Source organism: Mustelus asterias, unplaced genomic scaffold, assembly GCF_964213995.1.
Source record: "Mustelus asterias unplaced genomic scaffold, sMusAst1.hap1.1 HAP1_SCAFFOLD_776, whole genome shotgun sequence".
In the NCBI taxonomy this organism is placed as follows: domain Eukaryota; kingdom Metazoa; phylum Chordata; class Chondrichthyes; order Carcharhiniformes; family Triakidae; genus Mustelus; species Mustelus asterias.
Window position 1 is genome coordinate 21,615 of NW_027590723.1, and position 25,214 is coordinate 46,828.

At 44.3% G+C, this 25,214-nt stretch overlaps 1 protein-coding gene across 1 annotated transcript in view; it reads left to right on the forward strand.

Moving 5' to 3' along the window:
* LOC144487405 (serine/threonine-protein phosphatase 4 regulatory subunit 1-like) overlaps nt 1-25,214 on the forward strand; it is a gene marked incomplete at its 5' end in the record, with an annotated part of 42,963 nt that overhangs the window by 11,671 nt on the left and 6,078 nt on the right. The window contains 5 exons of the mRNA XM_078205495.1: nt 4,715-4,876; nt 7,645-7,745; nt 11,415-11,535; nt 12,673-12,807; nt 13,526-13,667. Coding sequence (XP_078061621.1) covers nt 4,715-4,876; nt 7,645-7,745; nt 11,415-11,535; nt 12,673-12,807; nt 13,526-13,667 — 661 coding nt within the window. The remainder of the gene's footprint in view (nt 1-4,714; nt 4,877-7,644; nt 7,746-11,414; nt 11,536-12,672; nt 12,808-13,525; nt 13,668-25,214) is intronic.

The following is a 25,214-nucleotide window of genomic DNA, read 5'->3' on the forward strand; positions in this document are numbered from 1 at the left end:
GCCCTGCCAGCATCAGTAGTAAATGCGCCTAGTTTGGGGGCGTTTAAGAGATCCGTAGATAGGTTCATGGACGAAAAGAAATTGGTTTAGGTTGGAGGGTCACAGTTTTTTTTTAACTGGTCGGTGCAACATCGTGGGCCGAAGGGCCTGTTCTGCGCAGTAATGTTCTATGTTCTATGTTCTATGAATGCATTCTGTATAGCAGCACTGAATGCATTCAGTGCTGCTATACAGAGAAAAACATGTAATCAAATTATTTATTTTCAACTCATTTGAAGAGTTTATCAGTAGCAGGATTACCCTAAAGATTTGTGTTGATGATTTTCACCTGGGCATTTGTAACAATGGAGCATTGCGATTGGCCTCAGTGCCTGGGGTTAGAAAACAAATCCTTTCTATTCAAAAGCTTGAATGTAGACGTTGGTGAGAGGAGAAGTGGATTTGGTTACAATATCTTCCACTATTTACTATTTAAGTTTATTTATTAGTCGCAAGTAGGCTACATTAGCACTGCAATGAAGTTACTGTGAAAATCCCCTCGGGTCCTGTCTTGGTTCACAAGACAGGAAGCTATCTAAATGCATGTTGTTAAATATCCAATTCCCTTTATATGATTGCAGTTTAATCTGTTTCCAACAGGTAAAATTTATTAAAACCAAAATTACACACAAACACAAGTGCTATCCCGATCTCTTCATTCGAGATGTTTATTGGGAAAGGAAATCCCACAGGAAATTTGAGGTGCCGTTATTCCCAGGGCGCAGTCATTTGCTGTGTCTCTGCTTGCTGACAGACGCTCTGGGGAACTGGATCATCTTACATTTATTCCTAAATCACCAACAGGATTTCCAAATCACAACCTCAGGATGTTGCAATGTGCACACTCCGACACCTATTCGGGTACACTGAGGGAGAATTTAGCATGGCCAATGTGGGTGGAGGTTAGGAACAGGAAGGGGTCGGTAACTTTGCTGGGTGTTTTCTATAGGCCGCCCAATAGTAACAGAGATGTTGAGGAGCAGATGGGGAAACAGATCCTGGAGAGATGTAGGAATAACAGAGTTGTCGTGATGGGAGATTTTAATTTCCCAAACATAGATTGGAATATCCCTAGGGCTAGGGGTTTGGATGGAGAGGAGTTTGTTAGGTGTGTCCAGGAGAGTTTCCTGACACAGTATGTGGATAAGCCTACTAGAGGAGAGGCTGTTCTTGATCTGGTGCTGGCTAATGAACCTGGACAGGTGGAGGATCTCTCGGTGGGTGAGCATCTTGGGGATAGCGATCATAATTCTATCTCCTTCACGATAGCATTGGAAAGAGATAGGGTCAGGCAGGCTAGGAAAGTGTTTCTCTGGAGTAAAGGGAAATACAGTGTCATCAGGGAGGAAATTAGACGGGTAAATTGGAAGGAGGCATTCTTGGGGAAAAGTACCGAAGGAAAGTGGAGGATTTTCAAGGAATGTTTGTCTGGAGCTCTGCATGACAACGTTCCGATGAGACAGGGGGGTGTTGGTAGGGTACGGGAACCGTGGTGCACGAAGGTTGTGATGAACCTGGTGAATAAGAAAAGAGAGGCGTACAGAAGGTTCAGAGAGCTAGGAGGTGTTAAGGATTTAGAGGAGTATACGCGATGTAGGAAGGAGCTTAAGAAGGAAATTAGGAGAGCGAGAAGGGGTCATGAGAAGACCTTGGCGGGTAAGATTAAGGAGAATCCCAAGGCTTTCTACAAATATGTCAAGAGTAAAAGGATGAGATGTGAAGGCATAGGACCCTTAAAAGGTGAAGGGGGAAAAGTTTGTGCGGAACCGTTAGAAATGGCGGAGCTGCTTAATGAATACTTTACCTCGGTATTCACGGTGGAAAGGGATCTGGGTGGTTGTACTGCTGGATTGCGGAGGACAGAAAGGATCGAGCATGTGGACATAAAGAAAGAGGATGTGTTGGAACTATTGAATGGCATCAAGGTTGGTAAGTCGCCGGGACCGGATGGGATGTACCCCAGGTTACTGTGGGAGGCGAGGGAGGAGATTGCGGAGCCTTTGGCGATGATCTTTGCATCGTCGATGGAGACGGGAGAGGTTCCGGAGGATTGGAGGATTGCGGATGTGGTCCCTATATTCAAGAAAGGGAACAGGGACAGCCCGGGAAATTACCGACCGGTGAGTCTAACCTCAGTGGTTGGTAAGTTGATGGAGAGGATCCTGAGAGACAGGATTTATGATCATCTAGAGAAGTTTAGTATGATCAAAAGTAGTCAGCACGGCTTTGTCAGGGGCAGGTCGTGCCTTACGAGCCTGGTTGAGTTCTTTGAAAATGTGACCAAGCACATTGACGAAGGAAGAGCGGTGGATGTGGTCTATATGGACTTCAGCAAAGCGTTCAATAAGGTCCCCCATGCAAGACTTCTTGAGAAAGTGAGAGGGCATGGGATCCAAGGGGCTGTTGCCTTGTGGATCCAGAACTGGCTTGCCTGCAGAAGGCAGAGAGTGGCTGTGGAGGGGTCTTTCTCTGCATGGAGGTCAGTGACCAGTGGAGTGCCCCAGGGATCTGTTCTGGGACCCTTGCTGTTTGTCATTTTCATAAATGACCTGGATGAGGAAGTGGAGGGATGGGTTGGTAAGTTTGCTGACGACACCAAGGTAGGTGGTGTTGTGGATAGTTTGGAGGGATGTCAGAAGTTGCAGCGAGACATAGATAGAATGCAAGACTGGGCGGAGAAGTGGCAGATGGACTTCAACCCGGATAAGTGTGTGGTGATCCATTTTGGCAGATCCAATGGGATGGAGCAGCAGTATAAAATGAAGGGTACCATTCTTAGCAGTGTAGAGGATCAGAAGGACCTTGGGGTCCGGGTCCATCGGACTCTTAAATCGGCCTCGCAGGTGGAGGATGCGGTCAAGAAGGCGTATGGCGTACTAGCCTTCATTAATCGAGGGATTGAGTTTAGGAGTCGGGAGATAATGCTGCAGCTTTATAGGACCCTGGTTAGACCCCACTTGGAGTACTGCGCGCAGTTCTGGTCACCTCATTACAGGAAAGATGTTGAAGCCATTGAAAGGGTGCAGAGGAGATTTACAAGGATGTTGCCTGGATTGGGGGGCATGCCTTATGAGGATAGGTTGAGGGAGCTTGGTCTCTTCTCCCTGGAGAGACGAAGGATGAGAGGTGACCTGATAGAGGTTTACAAGATGTTGAGGGGTCTGAATAGGGTGGACTCTCAGAGGCTATTTCCAAGGGCTGAAATGGTTGCTACGAGAGGACACAGGTTTAAGGTGCTGGGGGGTAGGTACAGGGGGGATGTCAGGGGAAGGTTTTTCACTCAGAGGGTGGTGGGTGAGTGGAATCGGCTGACGTCGGTGGTGGTGGAGGCAAACTCGTTGGGGTCTTTTAAGAGACTTCTGGATGAGTACATGGGATTTAATGGGATTGAGGGCTATAGATAGGCCTAGAGGTGGGGATGTGATCGGCGCAACTTGTGGGCCGAAGGGCCTGTTTGTGCTGTGGCTTTCTATGTTCTATGTTCTAATACACCACGCAGACATGGGGAGAAAGTGCAAACTCCATACAGGCAATGACCCAAGCCGGAAATCGAACCCTGACGCTGAGAGGCAACAGTGCTAACCACTGTGCTGCCCTGGCTGATGCTCAATAAACTTGCACACTTGCATATGAAGGAAATCCAAAATGGTGAAATACCAGAGGGTTGCTATTGTCTTTGGCCCCAATCTCTTGTGAAGGATAGGATTTTGTTGACTGCTTGGTCTAACCCCATTACTTTGATTGCATGGAGTGATATTTAAAATTGGAATTGATGTTCAACAATAGGTGCATGTTTATCAAGTTTTTACATTTAAACTGGGGATTCTTTTTCATTTTAATCTGTTGTTGCATCAAGGGAAATATTTAACGTTGGATTGAGTGGCAACAGTATGTTAAACATTTGCTTTGCATACACGGTCAAATTGGTAGGTTGAAGTCACCCTCTCTGCTAGCTTCATTGGTTTCTAGTTTACCTGAACCGACAGTCCAAAATGTTGGTCCTAAATTGGAAAGTAAAACCTACATTTAAAATGTGGGAAAATGCAAAAGTGTCTTAACAGTTTATTTTTTAATATTGGACTCGGGTATTCCATTGGGGCAGTGTAAAAGTTGATTTTTGTATATACCTAGGTGTAGTGATTTTCACAGTAACTTCTTTGCAGTGTTACTTGTGACAAATAATAAACTTAATGTTCATACCAAGCTGGAGAATAAATCCTTGACTCTAATGCCAAGTTAGGAAATTTAAAAAATAGTTTTCATCTTTCACGGTCTTTCGTTGGATTAATTATTCCAATTTACAGTATTGATTTAAGCACATACAATATAAGTATTTATTTTTCAAACATTTAAATTGATCTGGTTTTTTTGATGGAAGCCAAATGCAGAAAGAGTTTGTGTCATGTACTGTGAAGGGGAATGTTTTTTATTCTTTAATGGGACGTGCGTATCGCGGGCAAGGCCAGTATTTGCTGCATGTCCCTCATTGCCCAGAGAAGTGATCATTGAGAAAGAGAACCTAGTATTAAGTGGCTTCCTCATTCATAATTCAGCTCCCCTGCATCAGCGTGATTAACATCTGAAAGAATTGTGCTGTGCGTTGAAATGCTTAAATCAACACTTAGTAGTTCTGCTTAATTTGCGTTACGTGTTCCTGCTTTACTTCTGTTTTCAGTGGAAAGTTCGAAGGACTCTTGCATTCTCCATTCATGAGCTGGCAGTCATTCTTGGAGACCAGCTGACTGCAGCAGATCTAGTTCCTGTTTTTAATGGCTTTTTGAAAGATCTTGATGAAGTACGGATCGGTGTCCTGAAGCACTTGTACGACTTCTTGAAGGTAATTTGTAAATTGTAGTAACTAATCTGTTGGCTCTCAATGACGACAGAGTCACGAGGGGGTGCAAGGTTTTTGCTCTTCATCCTTTATATTTTGGGGACTTTGATTTAAATGCAGCCTCCAAGGATGGGATGGAAGTATTTTCTCTCTCTCTGGCTGTAGGGATTCTTAGTGAAAGTAGATGGTTGCATAATGAACACCAGGAAGGTTGCAGGTTTGATCCTTCATAGAAATAGAAACCCTACAGTGCAGGAGGAGGCCATTTGGCCCATCGAGTCTGCACCGACCACAATCCCACTCAGGCGCTACCCCCATATCCCGACGTATTTACCCGTTAATCCCTCTAACCTACACATCTCGGGACACTAAGGGGCATTTACCATGGCCAATCAACCTAACCCGCATGTCTTTGGACTGTGGGAGGAAACCGGAGCACCCGGAGGAAACCCACGCAGACACGAGGAGAATGTGCAAACACCACACACAGTGACCCAAGCTGGGAATTGAACCCAGGTCCCTGGAGCTGTGAAGCAGCAGTGCTAACCACTGTGCTACCGTGCCGCCCCTTCTGCTGAATTAGTGATCTTGATCTGCAGTGGCGGTAGGGACAACACAATGTCTGTTTAAAGAAGGAAGTATCAAGTTCCTGATTGCTTTCTAGCCAGTCCTGTTAATATTGCACAGATGTTGAGGTCAAAAAGGAAGAGGTATTAGGGTTCTTGAGAAACATTAAGGTAGACAACTCCCCAGGGCCTGATAGGATATATCCCAGAATACTGAGAGAGACAAGGGAGGAAATTGCTGGGGCCTTAAGAGAAATCTTTGTATCCTCACTGGTAACAGGAGAAGTCCCAGAGGATTGGAAAATAGCCAATGTTGTTCCTTTGTTTAAGAAGGGTAACAAGAATAATCCAGGTAATTACAGGCCAGTGAGCCTGACGTCAGTGGTAGGGAAATTATTGGAGAGGATTCTTCGAGACAGAATTTATTCCCACTTGGAAATAAGTGGACATATTAGCGAGAGGCAACATGCTTTTGTGAAGGGGAGGTTGTGTCTCACGAACTTGATCGAGTTTTCCGAGGAATTGACCAAGATGATTGAGGGTAGAGCAGTGGATGTTGTCTACATTGACTTCAGTAAAGCCTTTGACAAGGTCCCTCATGGCAGACTAGTGCAGAAGGTGAAGTTGCATGGGATCAGAGGTGAGCTGGCAAGGTGGATACAGAATTGTGGAACGGTGCATTTCTGAATGAAGGGCTGTAACAAGTGGCATTCCTCAGGGACCTTTGCTGTTCGTAATATACATAAATGATTTGGAGGAAAATGTAACTGGTTTGATTAGTAATGTTGCGGATGACACAAAGGTTGGTGAATTTGCGGATAGCGATGAGGACCATCAGAGGAGACAGCAGTTAAGGGTGAAATTAAGGATAGCAGATCGGTTGGAGACTTGGGCGAAGAGATGGCAGATGGAGTTTAATCCAGACAAATGTGAGGTAATGCATTTTGGAAGGTCTAATAAAGATAGGAAATATACAGTAAATGGCAGAACCCTTAAGAGTATTGATAGGCAGAGGGATCTGGGTGTACAGGTACACAGGTCACTGAAAGTGGCAACGCAGGTGGAGAAGGCAGTCAAGAAGGCATACGGCATGCTTGCCTTCATCGGCTGAGGCATTGAGTTTAAAAATTGGCAAGTTATGTTTGCAGCTTTATAGAACTTTAGTTACGCCGCACTTGGAATATAGTGTTGAATTCTGGTCGCCACACTACCAGAAGGATGTGGAGGCTTTGGAGAGGATATAGAAAAGATCTACCAGGATGTTGCCTGATATGGAGGGCATTAGCTATGAGGAGAGATTGGAGAAACTCTTTTTGTTCTCACTGGAACGCCGGAGGTTGAGGGGTGACCTGATAGAAATCTACAAGAATGAGGGGCATGGACAGGGTGGATAGTCAGAAGCTTTCTCCCAGGGTGGAAGAGTCATTACTAGGGGGCATAGGTTTAAGGTGTGAGGGGCAAGGTTTAAAAGAGGTATACGAGGCAAGTTTTTTTTTTACAGAGGGTGGTGGGTGCCTGGAACTCGCTGCTGGGGAGGTAGTGGAAGCAGATACGATAGTGACTTTTAAGGGGCGTCTTGACAAATACATAGAATGGGAATGGAGGGATATGATCCCCAGAAGGGTCGGGGGCTTCAGTTCAGTTGGGCAGCGTGGTCGGTGCAGGCTTGGAAGACCGAAGGGCCTGTTCCTGTGCTGTAATTTTTTTGGTTCTTTGTTCTTTTGTGAGCTGAGTGGTGCTAAAATAGTGTTACTTACCATGGAGCCAGAGGACGGAAGCAAAGAATGTGGAACAACTTGGAATGGCTGAAATACAGTCTGTTTTTCTGTTTGACCCTGGACCAAAGCCGTGCTGAAGTATGTTAGATAGAGCTTTATTCCACATTTAGTTCATGCTGGGCCTGACCTGGAAATGTTTGCTGTAGGCATGAGGAGGAAAGTGTTCAACTCGCCAGTTCAATGATTGCACAAATCTCACTAAATATTTAAGTGTACGTTAGTGAGAAAGTAGGTTTAGAAACTATTTTGAACGAGGACACACATGTGGCTGTAAACATTGATACCTAACACAGAAAACCTGAATATTACAGTTTGATGTAGTCTAAACTAGCCAAGTCTGTGCCACTTGCCCTGTTTTTCCAATGTGCCTGTATGCTTGCATTCAATTTAGATTGTCCTTTTTAAAGTGTTTTTTTGGATTCCACAGTTGCTCCAAGCAGAAAAGAGAAGGGAGTACCTCTCTCAACTCCAAGAATTTATGGTAACAGACAACAGCAGGAATTGGCGCTTCAGAGCTGAGCTTTCTGAGTATGTACTTGAACAAGCAAATATTTGAACATTCAGTAGCTTTGTTTAAGACCTATATTTTATTTTTTGGCTCAAGTGGACTAATTTTTAAAATGGAATAGAATCCCTACAGTGCAGAAGGAGACCATTCGGCCCATCGAGCCTGCACTGACAACAATCCCACCCAGGCCCTATCCCTGTAACCCCACGTATTTACCCCACTAATTACCCTGACACTAAGGGGAAATTTAGCGTGGCCAATCAACCGAACCTGCACGTCATTGGACTGTGGGAGGAAACCGGAGTACCCGGAGGAAACCCATGCAGACGCAGGGAGGATGTGCAAACTCCACACGGTCACCCAAGGCCGGAATTGAACCCAGGTCCCTGGCGCTGAGACAGCAGTGCAAGCCGTCGCACCACCCTGTATCAAAAGCTCTCCCACGCAGCAAATTATTCTGTAATTTACCACTGGGACAAATGTACAACCTTGCTGCCCTTTACGACTCATTTAAAATAGAAACTTAATTTCTTAACCCTTATAGAAATTTGAAGGAATTATGCTTCTTTGATCACGCAAGTGATATTAATTGAATTCTCCTCAATACATGCCTAATTCTATATTTTAACTTGAGATATTGTAATTGGGAACTGATTCCGAATTCTCATCAGCCATGGTCTGAATGATGTGAACTCCTTCCCAGAGTGTGCAATGAGAGTAAACTCCAGGTCATACAGTACCTGCCTGAATTGTGGACTGAAAGTTAAATCCAGATTAGGCAGACTGTTTACAAGAGGCTGATCTGTGCAGAGGACCGGATGTCATAATTTTTAACTTTGTCCACTAATGAGTAATCTGGAGTATAGATTAGTTGTAAGTTTACAGCTGTAGCATAAACTATAAAAATTACAGCACCAAAGGAATCTGGCCAATCATGCTGATGCTAACTCTGTTGCTATTAATCTAATTTCCTTGGCTTTTTTCTATCATGTAAAAAAAAATTCCACATTAATTGAACCATAGAATCCTTGCATGCAGGAGGCGGCCATTTGGCCCATCGGGCTTGTGCCAACAGCAGTCCTACCCAGGCCTCTTCCCCGTAACCCCACGTATTTACCTTGCTAGTCCCCCCCGACACTAAGGAGCAATTTAGTATGGCCAATCCACCTCACCCGCACATCTTACTTTGGTTCCCTTGTAAAGGAATTCTGTTCTTAATAGCCTCCTGTGGTGAAGCATTCAATGTTCTAATAAAACTCTGAGATAAATTCTAAATTCTAATTTCTCCTTCATTCTGCTACTGTCCTAGAATCCCAAGTTTATACCCACTTATTTCCAGCTGATGGGAAGATGGTCTTTCACTGTTTACACTCAACAAACCTTTCCATTTGGAAATGTTATTGGATTGTCCTTAACTTTTTTTTGCATCAGTTGTAGAGGATTGATGGGAGGGTAAAACTATTTTAAGTCTCTGATTTTTTAATGTAACTTTTCAAAAGGATACAATTCTACTTAATCTTCACTGTACCTTTTCCAGGGCTTCAATATTCTGATATTCCCAGAGCTGCAATACTCCCAACTGTGGTGTAATCAATTATGCATCTATTTCAAGATCGTTTCCTTGCTTTTATTTTCAGTGTTATTGGTCAGAGAATTGCATTTGTTCTTTTTCCTTTTTTTTAAAATCAGAATATCTGCTCCACTAGATCTCATTCTTGCTTTCCCAGATATGCTGCCTTTCACTTTTCTCTCAACGTATTAGTTTACATTTATCTGCATCCAGTGTTTTGTGCCAACTTTCCTGATCGAGTCCAGTTTACTTGGGGTAGCTAGCTCACAGAATGCAGAGCTTCATCTCCGTCCATGTTCAAAGCCTATAGGATAACCTGGATAACTGGACAAGAAATCTCAACATCAAGCATAAGTTATTGCTTAATTAAAATCAAAAAATAAGATAAAATGCAAGTGTTAATCAAGGAATCAAGCAAGTCTCTTGATAATTTAATAGATTTTGAGCAAATGGCTCGATTGTTAAAAGTGAAATAGACATTGTATATACATATTTTTAGACAGTGGTGTGCTATCTAAAGAGGTTTCAGAAAATTTCAGGTGCATGTCGAATTAGAAGTGGAGAGTTGACAGAACACAACTGAATGACATGAAATTATGGAGTCTGGTAAAGAGCATAGAAGCTTTGTAGAAGACTTCAAGAAAATATAGAGAAGTTAGCAGCATTAGAAGGAAGATGCATTTTAACATTGATAAATGTATGGTTCATACGTTTTAATGGGAAAAGCAAAGGGGAGTATATGCCTAAAGAGCAGGCACCTAAGATCTAGGTAAACCAAGGGTTTGGCATAGGAAATTAATTGAAGTTATGAGCAAAGGTAGATGATTTGAGTATAGGAGTAGGAATGTTTTACTGCAAATGTACAGGGCATTGGTGAGGACACACCTGTGTTCAGCTTTGATGTCCTTATCTGAGGAAGGATGTCCTTGCTATAGAGGGACTGCAGCGAAGGTTTACCAGGCTGATTTCTGGAATGGCAGGTCTTTCATATGAGTAGAGACTAAGTCAGTTACAATTATATTCATTGGAGTTTCATTTAATTAATGTACCTTTTTAAAAATTGCTGTCCTACATTTTACAGCAGAGAATATTTGGTTCTTAATCTTGGCCCAGCTGAAGCAGAACTTGTCCAGCTGCCTTCGCAGTCTTAAGCGCTCCTTCTAACACTTTCTGTCAAACATGATGTGTTTAGTCAGCTTGTGTGTGACTGGCCAAGTGCATATCACTAGGAATCAATCCATTCAAAATAAATCTTTGGTATTGCAACTTACATTGAGTTGATTCTATAAAATAAAATATTGTAATTCAAGCTGTCCCACCCTTGAATCATAGAAACCCTACAGTGCAGAAGCAAGCTATTCGGCCCATCAACTCTGCACCAGCCCTGACAGACCCTATTCAAACACATTTAATCCCCCTAACCTACACTTCTTAGGAGACACTAAGGGGCAAATTAGCATGGCCAATTAATCAAATCTGCGCATCTTTAGACTATGGGAAGAAACCGGAGCACCCAGAGGAAACCCATGCAGACACAGGGAGAACATGCAGACTCCACACAGACGGTCACCCAAGGCCAGAATTGAACCTGCATCCCTGGCACTGAGGCAGCAATGCTAATCACTGCCACCGTGCTGTCCCGAGTGAATGATAAACTGAGAAACTCCTTTAGTATTAGTGTATCATGTCAATCCAAGGTGATGGCTGTTTTTCTTCCCCTAGTGATGGGTGAATCTGTTATGGGTAAAGCAGTCCTTTTGTTATTCAAGAATCTGCTGGTTATGGAACAGCTTTGACATCAATCATATCTGTTGATCAAGGCATGGGCCATGGTTGAGGGCAAACTATTTAAAAATAGATCTCATTGAAGAATGAATGTAGTCTAAAGCCATACATAATTGTATTTTTTAAGTCTTTCTCCTGTCCTCTCGCGCTCTCTCTCTCTCTCCCTCATGACATTTATTCTGTTCGCTCTTGTTTTACTGTTGACATTTTCTTCTTGCTTCGTTTAACCCCGCTGCCCCCCCCCCCCCTCCCAAACTAGATTAGCTTGCAGTTGAATATGTATTTTGCATGATCAATGCAACTTTTAACTGTTTCCAACTTGTTAAAATTTTAGACAACTGATTTTGCTGCTGGAGCTGTACAACCCCAAAGACGTGTATGACTATCTACGACCGATATCACTCAGCCTCTGTGCCGATAAGGTTTCTTCAGTCCGATGGATTGCCTATCGATTGGTAAGTGGTAATGGAAATGGCTGAGGAACTGCTTGCCGATGCAATAAGCAAATGCACTTTCTAATATGAACACAAGCTAGGAAGGCACCAGGTTTGATCCCTGGTCTTTGCTGAGTGCAGTGATTCAACTCTGAGGAGGTTCATGTACAAACAGCCACAGACTGAATGTGGTCCAGCAATGATGGTTCTCCCAATTTACCATGCTAAATTGCCCCTTAGTGTCCCAAGGTGTTTAGGTTAGGGAGATTAAATATGTGGGTATGGGGTCTGGATAAGATACTCTGACGGAAAGTTAGTGCAGACTTGATGTGCCAAATGGTGTTTTTCTGCGCTGTAGGGATTCTATGATTTGAGGGTGGTATAATGGAGTTTGCTGTTTGCATTCTCATGAGAAATGTAGCCACCTGATCGTTGCTGTAAAAGAGCCAGCACCATTGGAACCACATTGCACTCTGAAGAAAAATATAGTTGTCTTATCAAGTAATCTGAATTTCTTGGTGTGCTTCCCTTGAAATGAATTATTTTGATGTTTTGCCACTTATTTGGACATGCCGCCACCACCAAGCACGCACCCTGTCCCTGTTTTGAATGGTGCAATGGAATCTTTATGTCCACCAGAACAGCTTCAATTGCAGCTTAGTTAGTTTCACCTCTCATCTAAAAGATTGCACACGGTTGTATATGCAGTCTAATGCTATACTCCAACAGTACTGCACTGACTCAGAATTTGAACTCATGATGCTCTGACTCTGGAGAAATTCCTGGGAACTGAGACTAGCTTGAGGGGCAAAAATGAAAGGGAATATGCCTGGCTGTGAAATGGTTATATTTCACAGTGATGTGGTTTCAAAGTCTGGCTGCCTGCCTCGAGTGTAATGATTGTATTTAATGCTGGCATACACAGTCTAAGACTTGATAGCTTTGTCGACTTCTAATAAAAACAAAACCTTGTACTGAGAAATTAAAAGCTAATCTCTGCAGTAAATATGCACTTCGCCCCCACTCCACCCATAAACCTCCATGACCACCACCTGATTTAGTGTGTGACCCTAGTCTTAGAAAACATATGCTTTATGAACTACTATTTGCTTCTTGTAAGAAAGGTGGCATTAAAATGGATATCTGTGTTCTTTGCAGGTCGGTGAGATGATTAGAAAGTTCTATGCTGCTTCAACTCCTGCGTTAGCAGTGGACCTTATTCATGAACTTGTTGATAGGTTCTGCCATTGTGTGAAATGGTCAGGTCGTCAAGCCTTTGTCTTTGTCTGCCAGGTAAAGAGACTCCAGAAGCAACCTACCTAGTAGTGTTACCATAAACTGAGCCCCACCCTAATTGTTTGCTATTTCTTTTGTCCACTTATACAAGAAATTTGCAGTGTAACCTACTGTTTGTGACAGTATAAATGTAGACTTGAGATTTTGTACTTGTAGTCATAGCATTTCATAGTGTGGGTTCCCATCATGTCTGTGCAAACTTTTACTAACTGCAATCCAGTTAACATTGCAGGCTCGCATATTATTGGTCACAAATGTGTACAGAGTATTAATTACTATTAGAGATTCTCTGCAATCATCCTGAAACATGACCATATCATTTTCGAGGTACATGCACACACCGTTTTCCATAACATAACTAATCAGTATGTGGATGCCGGTGTTGGACTGGGATGGGCACAGTAAGAAGTCTCACAACACCAGGTTAAAGTCCAACAGGTTTATTTGGAATCATGAGCTTTCAGAGCGCTGCCCCTTCATCAGGTCAATCGTGATTCCAAATAACATTGTTGGATTTCAACCTGGTGTTGTGAGACTTCTTACTATAACCAACCAGAGAAATGAATGCCTCCCAACTGCTGTTGTAAAATATTATTCAGTGCCATTTTCTTTAAAACTGGTAAGCTTTCCCCATTAGTGTCAGTTTTGCTTTTTATACCTAAACATATTGAATTGCATGTTAAAGGATATATTTCTCTACATTTTTGAAATGCAGGCTGTACTTGAAGATGATTATATCCCTATAGAACAGTTTACTGAGCATTTGATGCCGCATTTACTACAGTTAGCATCCGATCCAGTTCCAAACGTCAGAGTGCTACTGGCAAAAACCTTGAGACAAACCCTATTGGAAAAAGGTGAGGTCATCTTTCTGCCCATTTCCGTGCCTGTAGGATGTTATTCTCAATTATTAGATTTGTTTTTGAATGGAGGTTTTTATTTGTAGAGCTATTATAAGTGCTTGAGGTTTACCTTGGTCTTTTCTGGAAGGATTTTGTTTTGCATGTTGATGATGGAATGAGAGTGACTGTTTCTCCTAGCTTTTGGCCTGAGAGAAATTCTAAGTTGCACAGAGAATTAGCCTAGACAGCTAACAATAGAGTGGGAAATATTAGGGTAATAACTGGGGTCAGAGTAAGAGGGGATGTAATAAGATCTAAATTAACTGTACTGGTTACGTATGTGTTGGGTAAGGTTGGTGAGCTGTAGACATTGTGATAATCCAGACCTGGCCCAAAAAAGGACAGGGCTGAGTACTAAATATTCCTGGATACAAGGTGTTCAGGAGAGAAGGGGAGGGAGAGAAAGGAGGAGGAGTGGATTAGGGATAATATCGCTGTGCTGGAGAGAGAGGATGTCGTAGAAGATTTGAGGATAGAAACTGTTTGACTAGAACTAAGAAATGATAAGTTCGTTGCACTATTGTGTGTATTTTATACTTCATCAAGTAGCAGGAATGATATAAGGGAACAAATTTGCAAGAAAGTTCAAGTTGCAAAGTTTATATAATTATAATGGGGAACTGATGTCAAGGACAGAGGGGGGCACGAATTTCTGGATTGTATTCGGGAGAATTTTCTGCATCGGTATGTTTCCAGTCCAACAAGAAAGCAGACATTGCTGAGATCTGGTTAAGGGGAATATGGTGAATCAAGTGTACGGGGACACAAGTTTAGGAAACAGTGACCAGAGCATCATAAGGTTTAGGTTGGCTAGGGAAACGGACAGGAGGAATCCAGAATGAAAAGCAATTGAGGGAGGACAAATTTTCAATGGAGTGAGAATGGACCTGGCCCAGGTACACTGGAATCAAAGACTGGCAGACAAAACTGAAATAGAATAGGAGACTACCTTTATAGAGGAGATTAGTGCGGGTCTGTTCCCACAATGGGAAAATTAACTGGATTTCCGTGAATGACAAAAGAGATGAAGCAGAGATGGTGTGCTTATGACAGACTTCAAGATAGAATATAGAAGATTCAAAGGAGAATTGAGAAAGCAAACAAGAAGCAAAGATCAAGTATGAGAAGAGACGGGCAGCTAACTTAAATGGAACCCAAAAGTCTTTGGAACCGTAAAAGGGTTTTACAGGAGGAGGTAACAGGGCTGCATTACTAAATGAGTACTTTGCATCTGTCTTTACTAAGTCAGAAGATACCCAAGTCCTAGTGAAAGAGGAGGTCGTTGAGTCATTGGATGGACTCAAAATTGATGGTGTGTAGTATTAGGTAACTTAAAATCAATATGTCCCGAGGACTGGATGAGATGAAGGAAGTATAGCAGGAAATTGTTGAGACCTGGACCATAATGTTTCAATTCTCCTTGGATACAGGGGTGGTGCCAGAGAACTGGAGAGATACAAATGTTCCACACTTTTTCAAAAAAGGATGAAAAGTTTAATTCCAGCAACTACAGGCCAGTCAGTTGACTCCTGTGGTGGGAACGCTTTCAGAAACTGTAATTCAGGATAACATGAACAGTCACTTGGACAAATGTGGATTAAGGAAAGCTAGCACAGAATTCTTAAGGAAAAATTGTCTTCAACTAATTTGTTTCAGTTTTTTAGGTAAGAGGGATGATGAGGGTAATGCTGTTCATATGATGCACATATTCCAAAATGGGCGGCACAGTAGCACAGTGGTTAGCACTGCTGCTTCACAGCTCCAGGGACCTGGGTTCGATTCCCGGCTTGGGTCACTGTCTGTGTAGAGTTTGCACATTCTCCTCGTGTCTGCGTGGGTTTCCTCCGGGTGCTCCAGTTTCCTCCCACAGTCCAAAGATGTGCGGGTTAGGTTGATTGGCCATGGCAAATTTCCCCTTAGTATCCTGAGATGCGTAGGTTAGAGGGATTAGTGGGTAAAATATATAGGGATATGGGGGTAGGGCCTGGGTGGGATTGTGGTCGGTGCAGACTCGATGGGCCGAATGGCCTCTTTCTGTACTGTAGGGATTCTATGATTCTATGAAGTTGATAAACCATAGATAAGTTACAGTGCAGAGAGAGACCATTTAGCCATTGTGTCTGTGCCAACCATAGAAAGGGGAAAAAACTAGCTGCTCATTTTAATCCCATTTTCGAGCACCTTGCAGGTTCCAGCATTTTAGATGTAGGTCTAGGTGCATTTTTAGATGAGTTGTGTTTCAACCTCAACCACCAACTTAGAGAGTGAATTCTAGATACCCACAACCCTCTGGGTGAAAAGGTTTTTCCTCAAGGTTTTTCCATATCCCCTAGTAATTAACCCCCTCAGTTGGAGGAAACAACTCTTTCCTGTCTGGACCCTTCATAATTTTGTATACCTCAATTAGGCCATCCCTTAACCACCTCTGATCTGAGGAAAACTACCCTAATCTCTCCTCATGACTGCAATTCTCCAGCCCTGGCAACATTCTTGTAATTCTCCTCTGCACTCTCTCCAGAGCAATTATTTCCTTCCTGTAATTTGGTGACCAAAACGATACCACAAAACTCTAGCTCTAACCAGTGTTCTCTTCAGTTCCATCATTGTATCCCTGCTTTTGTATTCGATACCTCATCCAAAAAAGGAAAGCGTTCCATGTGCTTTCTTGACCAACATAGCTACCTGTCCTGCCATCTTCAAGGACCTATAGGCTTGCACTCAAAGGTATCTCACTTCCTCAACCCTAATCAATATCTTCCCATTTATTGAGTATTCCTTGCTTTGTTTGCCCTCCCCAAATGCAATACCCCTCACTTTTCTGGATTGACTTCCATTTGCCACTTCTATGCCCACTCAGAAAAACCATTGCTATCATTCTAGAGTAGGCAGTTACCTTCATTATCAGCTACACTGCCAATTTTTGTCCTTTGCAAGTTGCCCAATCATGCCACCCACATTTGAGTCTAAATCATTAGTATATATAACAAACACCAACACTGAGCCCTGTGGAACACCACGGTTTTCCATTCACAAAAACATCCATCGACCATTAGCCTTTGTTTCCTGTTACTGAGCCAATTTTGGTTCCAACCTACCACCTTCCCCTGTATCCCATGAGATCTAGTTTTTCTGACCAGTCTACCATGTGCAACCTTATCAAATGCCTTACTAAAATCCACGTAGACAATATCCACTGCACTACTCTCAACAATCCTCCTTGTAACTTCCTCAAAAACTTCCATTAAGTTAGTAAGACACGATCTCCAGCTAACAAAACCATGCTGACTATCCCTAATCCATCCATGCCCTTCTAACTGTCAGCTTATCCTGTCTCCCAGAATTGTATCCAATAATTTGCCCACCACTGAAGTCAGACTGAGCAGCCTACAGTTTTCTGACCTATCCCTCGTGCCCTTTTGGTGCAACGTTCACAGACCCCTCAATTCTCTGGTAAATCACTTGTATCGAGTGAGGATTAGAAAATGATCCTCAGAGCATCTCCTATTTCCTCCCTGGCTTCTTTCAACTGTCTGGAGTACAATCCTTCTAGCCTGTGTGATTTAATCACCTTCAAGGATGTCAGTCCCTCCAGTACTACTACTACTCGCTATGCTAATTGTGTCTTAATATTTCACACTCCCACTCTGTCAGAATGTCCGAATCATTCCAATCCTTAATGATGACAGAGGCAAAGAACACATTGAGAGCCTTGCCCACATCTTGTGGCACAGTGGTTAGCACTGCTGCCTCAGAGTGCCAGGGACCTGAGTTCGATTCCCGGCTTGGGTCACTGTGCATGTGGAACAAAGAACAGTACAGCACAGGAAACAGGCCCTTCAGCCCTCCAAGCCTGTGCCGCTCCTTGGTCCAACGAGACCAATCGTTTGTATCCCTCCATTCCCAGGCTGCTCATGTGACTATCCAGGTAAGTCTTAAACGATGTCAGCGTGTCTGCCTCCACCACCTTACTTGGCAGCGCATTCCAGGCCCCCAGCACCCTCTGTGTAAAAAAAAATCCCTCTAATCTGAGTTATACTTCGCCCCTCTCACCTTGAGCCCGTGACCCCTCGTGATCGTCACTTCTGATCTGGGAAAAAGCTTCCCACCATTCACCCTATCTATCCCCTTCATAATCTTGTACACCTCTATTAGATCTCCCCTCATTCTCCGTCTTTCCAGGGAGAACAACCCCAGTTTACCCAATTTCTCCTCATAGCTAAGACCCTCCATACCAGGCAACATCCCGGTAAACCTTCTCTGCACTCTCTCTAACGCCTCCACGTCCTTCTGGTAGTGCGGTGACCAGAACTGGACGCAGTACTCCAAATGTGGCCTAACCAGCGTTCTATACAGCTGCATCATCAGACTCCAGCTTTTATACTCTATACCCCATCCTATAAAGGCAAGCATACCATATGTCTTCTTCACCACCTTCTCCACCTGTGTTGGCACCTTCAAGGATTTGTGGACTTGCACACCTAGGTCCCTCTGTGTTTCTATACTCTTGATGGCTCTGCCATTTATTGTATAACTCTTCCCTACATTATTTCTTCCAAAATGCATCACTTCGCATTTATCCGGATTAAATTCCATCTGCCACCTCTCCACCCAATTTTCCAGCCTATCTATATCCTGCTGTATTGCCCGACAATGCTCATCGCTATCCGCAAGTCCAGCCATCTTTGTGTACAAAACCATGCTGTCTGTCACTAATGAGATTGTTCCGTTCTAAATGCACATACATCCTGTCTCTAAGTTTGCACGTTCTCCCCACGTCTGCGTGGGTTTCCGCCGAGTGCTCCAGTTTCCTACCACACTCCAAAGATATGCGTGTTAAGTGAATTGGCCATGCTAAATAGCCCCTTTGTGTTAGGGATTATGAGGGTAGGGCCTGGGTGGGATTGTGGTCGGTGCAGACTCGATGGGCCAAATGGGATCCTGCACTGTAGGATTCTCTGAATCAACCCACAAGTACCAAGTACATCTCTGTTAGAACATAGAACAGTACAGCACAGAACAGGCCCTTCGGCCCACGATGTTGTGCCGAGCTTTGTCTGAAACCCAGATCAAGCTATTTCCTCCCTATCATCCCGAAGTACTCCATGTGCCTATCCAATAGCTTCTTAAATGTTCCTAAAGTTTCTGACTCCACTATCCCTGCAGGCAGTCCATTCCACACCCCAACCACTCTGAGTAAAAAACCTACCTCGGACATCCTTCCTATATCTCCCACCATGAACCCTATAGTTATGCCCCCTAGTTACCGCTCCATTCACCCGAGGAAATAGTCTTTGAACGTTCACTCTATCTATCCCCCTCATCATCTTATAAACCTCTATCAAGTCTCCTCTCAACCTCCTCCACTCCAAAGAGAAAAGCCCAAGTTCCCTCAACCTTTCATCATAAGACCTACCCTCCAAACCAGGCAGCATCCTGGAAAATCTCCTTTGCACTCTTTCCAGTGTCTCCACATCCTCCTTGTAGTGAGGTGACCAGAACTGCACACAATATTCCAAATGTGGTCTCACCAAGGTCCTGTACAGTTGCAGCATAACCCCACGGCTCTTAAACTCAAACCCCCTGTTAATGAACGCCAACACACTATAGGCCTTCTTCACGGTTCTATCCACTTGAGTGGCAACCTTCAGAGATCTATGGATATGAACCCCAAGATCTCTCTGTTCCTTCACATTCTTCAGAACCCTACCTTTGACTCTGTAATCCACATTTAAATTTGTCCCACCAAAATGAATCACCTCGCATTTGTCAGGGTTGAACTCCATTTGCCATTTTTCAGCCCAGCTCTGCATCCTATCTATATCTCTTTGCAGCCTACAACAGCCCTCCACCTCATCCACTAACATCCACTGTTAGGCCCTACCTTTTGATTAAGTTATTCTCTTGCTCTTAATGTATTGGTAAAACATTTTAGGATTTTCTTTGATTTTACCTCTCAATATTTCTGTATCCACTCTTTGCTTTCCTGATTTCCATTTTTTACTTCACCCTTCTACTTTCTATATTCGAGGCTTTCTACAGAATTAAGTCAGTTTGAGTTCCGACAGGGTCTTCGGCTCCATGTTTCAGCCTTGGTTCAAACATGGACTTAAGAGCTGAACTTCAGAGTGACTGTCCTTGACATGAAGGCAGCATTTGACCAAGTATGGCATCAAGGAGCCCGAGCAAAACCGGAGTCGATGGGAATCGGGGAAGCCCTCCACTGCTTGGAGTCATACCTGTTGCAAAGGCAAATGGTTCTGGTGGTTGGGGGTCAATCATCTGAGTTCCAGAACATCACTAGGGGTTCTTTGGTAATGTCTAGGCCTAACCATCTTCAGTTGCTTTATCAATGATCTTCTTTCCATCATAATGTCAGAAGTGGGCATGTTTGCTGATGATTGCAATGAAGAAGTCCATGTTCAAATGTAACAATACCTGGACAATATCCAGGCTTGGGCCGACAACTGGCAAGTAACATTTGTGCCACACGAGTGCCAGGCAATGACCATCTCCAACAAAAGAGGATCTGACCATCATCCCTTGACATTCAATGGTATTACCATCGCTGAATTCCCCACTATCAACATCCTCGGGGTTACCATTGACCCGAAACTGAAATGGACCAGCCATATAAATACTGTGTCTACAAAAGCAGATGAGAGGCTGGGAATCCTGTGGCAAGTAACTCACCTCCTGACTCCCCAAACTTGGAAATATATCGACAATCCTCCACTGTCGCTGGTTCAAAATCCTGGAACTCCCTCCCTGACAGCACTGTTGGTGTACCTACATCTCAGGAACTGCAGCAGTTCAAGAAAGCAACTGACCACCACCACCTCGAGGGTAATTAGGGATGGGCAATAAATGCTGGCCTAGTCTGCGACACCCATATCCTATAAAATTTATTTTAAAAATGACAAGTCTTTTGTGACTGTCATAGGCTTTATTTTCCTCTTATATCTTGGCCTGTATGCTTCTGGATAGTAAGAAGTCTCACAACACCAGGTTAAAGTCCAACAGGTTTGTTTGGCAGCACAAGCTTTCGGAGTCTCGCTCCTTCCTCACCTGATGAAGGAGCAGCGCTCCGAAAGCTTGTGCTGTCAAATAAGCCTGTTGGACTTTAACCTGGTGTTGTGAGGCTTCTTACTGTGCTTACCCCAGTCCAATGCCGGCATCTCCACATCGTAGAAACACAGAAAAACTACAGCACAAAACAGGCCCTTCGGCCCCACAAGTTGTGCCGAACATATCCCTACCTTTTTAGGCTTACCTATAACCCTCCATCCTATTTAGTCCCATGTACTCATCCAGGAGTCTCTTAAAAGACCCTATTGAGTTCGCCTCCACCACCACTGACGGCAGCCGATTCCACTCGCCCACCACCCTCTGTGAAAAACTTCCCCCTAACATTTCCTCTGTACCTACCCCCCAGCACCTTAAACCTGTGTCCTCTCGTAGCAGACATTTCCACCCTGGGAAAAAGCCTCTGAGAGTCCACCCGATCTATGCCCCTCAACATCTTCTATACCTCTATTAGGTCTCCACTCATCCTACGTCTCTCCAAGGAGAAAAGACCGAGCTCCCTCAGCCTATCCTCATAAGGCATGCCACTCAATCCAGGCAACATCCTTGTAAATCTCCTCTGCACCCTTTCAATCTTTTCCACATCCTTCCTATAGTGAGGCGACCAGAACTGAGCACAGTACTCCAAGTGGGGTCTGACGAGGGTCTTATATAGCTGCATCATTATCCCCGGACTCCTAAACTCAATCCCTTGATTGATAAAGGCCAGCCCACCATACGCCTTCTTAACCACCTCCTCCACCTGCAGGGCTGATTTTAGAGTCCTATGGACCCGGACCCCAAGGTCCTTCTGATCCTCTACCGTACTAAAGTCTTTCCCTTAATATTGTACTCCTTCATCCCATTTGACCTGCCAAAATGGACCACTACGCATTTATCTGGGTTGAAGTCCATCTGCCACTTCTCTGCCCAGTCATGCAGAGAATGACCCTCTGTAACTTCTGACATCCCTCCAGACTATCCACAACCCCACCAACCTTCGTGTCGTCGGCAAACTTACCAACCCATCCCTCCGCTTCCTCATCCAGGTCATTTATGAAAATGACAAACAGCAAGGGTCCCAGAACAGATCCCTGGGGCACACCACTGGTGACCGACCTCCATTTAGAAAAAGACCCATCTATACCCACTCTCTGCCTCCTTTCGGCAAGCCAGTTCTGGATCCACAGGGCAGCAGCCCCTTGGATCCCATGCCCTCTCACTTTTTCTAGAAGCTTTGCATGGGGGACCTTATCGAACGCCTTGCTAAAATCCATATAAACCACATCTACCGCTTTCCCTTCCGTCAATGTGTTTAGTCACATTTTCGAAGAACTCCACCAGGCTCGTAAGGCACGATCTGCCTTTGACAAAACCATGCTGAGTATTCTTGAGCTTACTAAACCTCTCTAAATGCTCATAAATCCTGTCCCTCAGGATCTTCTCCATCAGCTTACCAACCACTGAGGTTAGACTCACCGGTCGATAATTTCCTGGGCTATCCTTATTCCCCTTCTTGAAAATAGGAACCACATCCGCAATCCTCCGGCACCTCTCCCGTCTCCATCGACGACGCAAAGATCATCGCCAGAGGCTCTGCAATCTCTTCCCTCACCTCCCACAGTAACCTGGGGTACATCCCATCCGGACCCGGCGACTTATCTATTTTGATGCCATTCAAAGATTCCAGGACAACCTCTTTGTTGAAGTCCACACACTCTATCTTTTCAGTCCACCGTAAGCCCGCAGCACCCAGGTCCTTCTCCTCTGTGAAAACTGAGGCAAAATACTCATTAAGCACCTCTGCCATTTCTACTGGTTCCGTACTTAAGCAATTGGGGCTCGTACTGGGGAAGGTGTGACCTCTATGAGAAGGATGGTCTACACCTTAATCAGAAGGGGACCAATATCCTGGGGGGTAAATTTGCTAAGGCCATGCAGGGAGGTTTAAACTGATTCGGGGGGGGGGAGGGATCCTGAGTAGTGGGGCTGAAAGTGAGGGATGCATGGATGGGGACTGCAATGCACGGCATTGCAGAGGTGGGGTGGAGCAGGGTTTGAAATGTGTATACTTCAATGCCAGGAGTATTCGCAATAAAGTGGGTGAACTTGCAGCGTGGATCAGTACCTGGGACTTCGATGTTGTGGCTATTTCAGAGACATGGATAGAGCAGGGGCAGGAATGGATGCTGCAGGTCCCGGGGTTCAAATGTTTTAGTCGAAGTAGGGAAGGAGGTAGAAGAGGGGGAGGGGTAGCATTATTGGTCAGAGATTGTATCACAGTGTCAGAGAGGAGGTTTGATGAGGACTTATCTGTTGAGGTAGTATGGGCGGAGATTAGAAATAGGAGAGGAGAGGTCACCCTGTTGGGAGTCTTTTATAGACCTCCTAAAAGTTCTAGAGAGGTTGAGGAAAGGATTGCGGAGTCAATCCTGCTTAGGAGTGAAAGTAATAGGGCAATTGTTATGGGGGATTTTAACTTGACTAATATTGACTGGAATTGTTGTAGCTCTAGCTCGTTAGAGGGGTCAGTTTTTGTTCAAAGCGTGCAGGAAGGTTTTTTGACTCAGTATGTAGACAGGCCAACTAGAGGTGAGGCTATATTGGATCTGGTGCTGGGAAATGAGCCAGACCAGGTGCTAGACTTGGAAGTTGGTGTGCATTTTGGTGATAGTGACCACAATTCGGTTACGTTCACCTTAGTGATGGAAAGGGATAGGCATGAACCTCGGGCCAGTGGTTTTAGCTGGGGGAAGGGTAATTATGAGGCTATTAGGAGAGAATTAGGAAACATAGGTTGGACTAGGAGATTACAGGGACTGGGAACGTCCGACATGTGGAGTTTTTTCAAGGAGCAGCTACTGCGAGTCTGTGATAGGTATGTCCCTGTCAGGCAAGGAGGAATTGGTAGGGCTAGGGAACCGTGGTGCACCAAAAAAGTTTCTTTGTTGGTTAAAAAGAAAAAGGAGGCTTATGTTCGGATGAGACGTAGTGCACTAGAAAGCTTTAGATTGGCTAAGAGGGAGTTGAAGAGCGAGCTTAGAAGGGCTAAAAGGGGACATGAGAAGACTTTGGCGGATAGGGTTAAAGAGAATCCTAAGGCGTTCTATAGGTATGTCAAGAACAGAAGGTTGGTTAGGGCAAGTTTAGGGCCAGTTATAGATGGCAGAGGGAAGTTATGTGTGGAACCGGAGGAGATTGGTGAAGCATTGAACCAATATTTCTCTTCGGTGTTCACGCAAGGGGACATGAATATAGCTGAGGAGGACACTGGGTTGCAGGGGAGTAGAATAGACAGTATTACAGTTGATAAGGAGGATGTGCAGGATATTCTGGAGGGTCTGAAAATAGATAAATCCCCTGGTCCGGATGGGATTTATCCAAGGATTCTCTGGGAGGCAAGAGAAGTGATTGCAGAGCCTCTGGCTCTGATCTTCAGGTCGTCGTTGGCCTCTGGTATAGTACCAGAAGATTGGAGGTTAGCGAATGTTGTCCCATTGTTTAAGAAGGGGAACAGAGACTTCCCCGGGAATTATAGACCGGTGAGTCTCACTTCTGTTGTCGGCAAGATGTTGGAAAAAATTATAAGGGATAGGATTTATAGTTATTTGGAGAGTAATGAATTGATAGGTGATAGTCAGCATGGTTTTGTGGCATTTTGTGGCAGGTAGGTCGTGCCTTACTAACCTTATTGAGTTTTTTGAGAAAGTGACCAAGGAGGTGGATGGGGGCAAGGCAGTGGACGTGGTATATATGGATTTTAGTAAGGCGTTTGATAAGGTTCACCATGGTAGGCTTCTGCAGAAAATGCAGATGTATGGGATTGGGGGTGATCTAGGAAATTGGATCAGGAATTGGCTAGCGGATAGGAAACAGAGGGTGGTGGTTGATAGTAAATATTCATCATGGAGTGCGGTTACAAGTGGTGTACCTCAGGGATCTGTTTTGGGGCCACTGCTGTTTGTAATATTTATTAATGATCTGGATGAGGGTATAGTTGGGTGGATTAGCAAATTTGCTGATGACACCAAAGTCGGTGGTGTGGTAGACAGTGAGGAAGGGTGTCGTAGTTTGCAGGAAGACTTAGACAGGTTGCAAAGTTGGGCCGAGAGGTGGCGGATGGAGTTTAATGCGGAGAAGTGTGAGGTAATTCACTTTGGTAGGAATAACAGATGTGTTGAGTATAGGGCTAACGGGAGGACTTTGAATAGTGTGGAGGAGCAGAGGGATCTAGGTGTATGTGTGCATAGATCCCTGAAAGTTGGGAATCAAGTAGATAAGGTTGTTAAGAAGGCATATGGTGTCTTGGCGTTTATTGGTAGGGGGATTGAATTTAGGAGTCGTAGCGTTATGTTGCAACTGTACACAACTCTGGTGCGGCCGCACTTGGAGTACTGTGTGCAGTTCTGGTCCCCACATTACAGGAAGGATGTGGAGGCT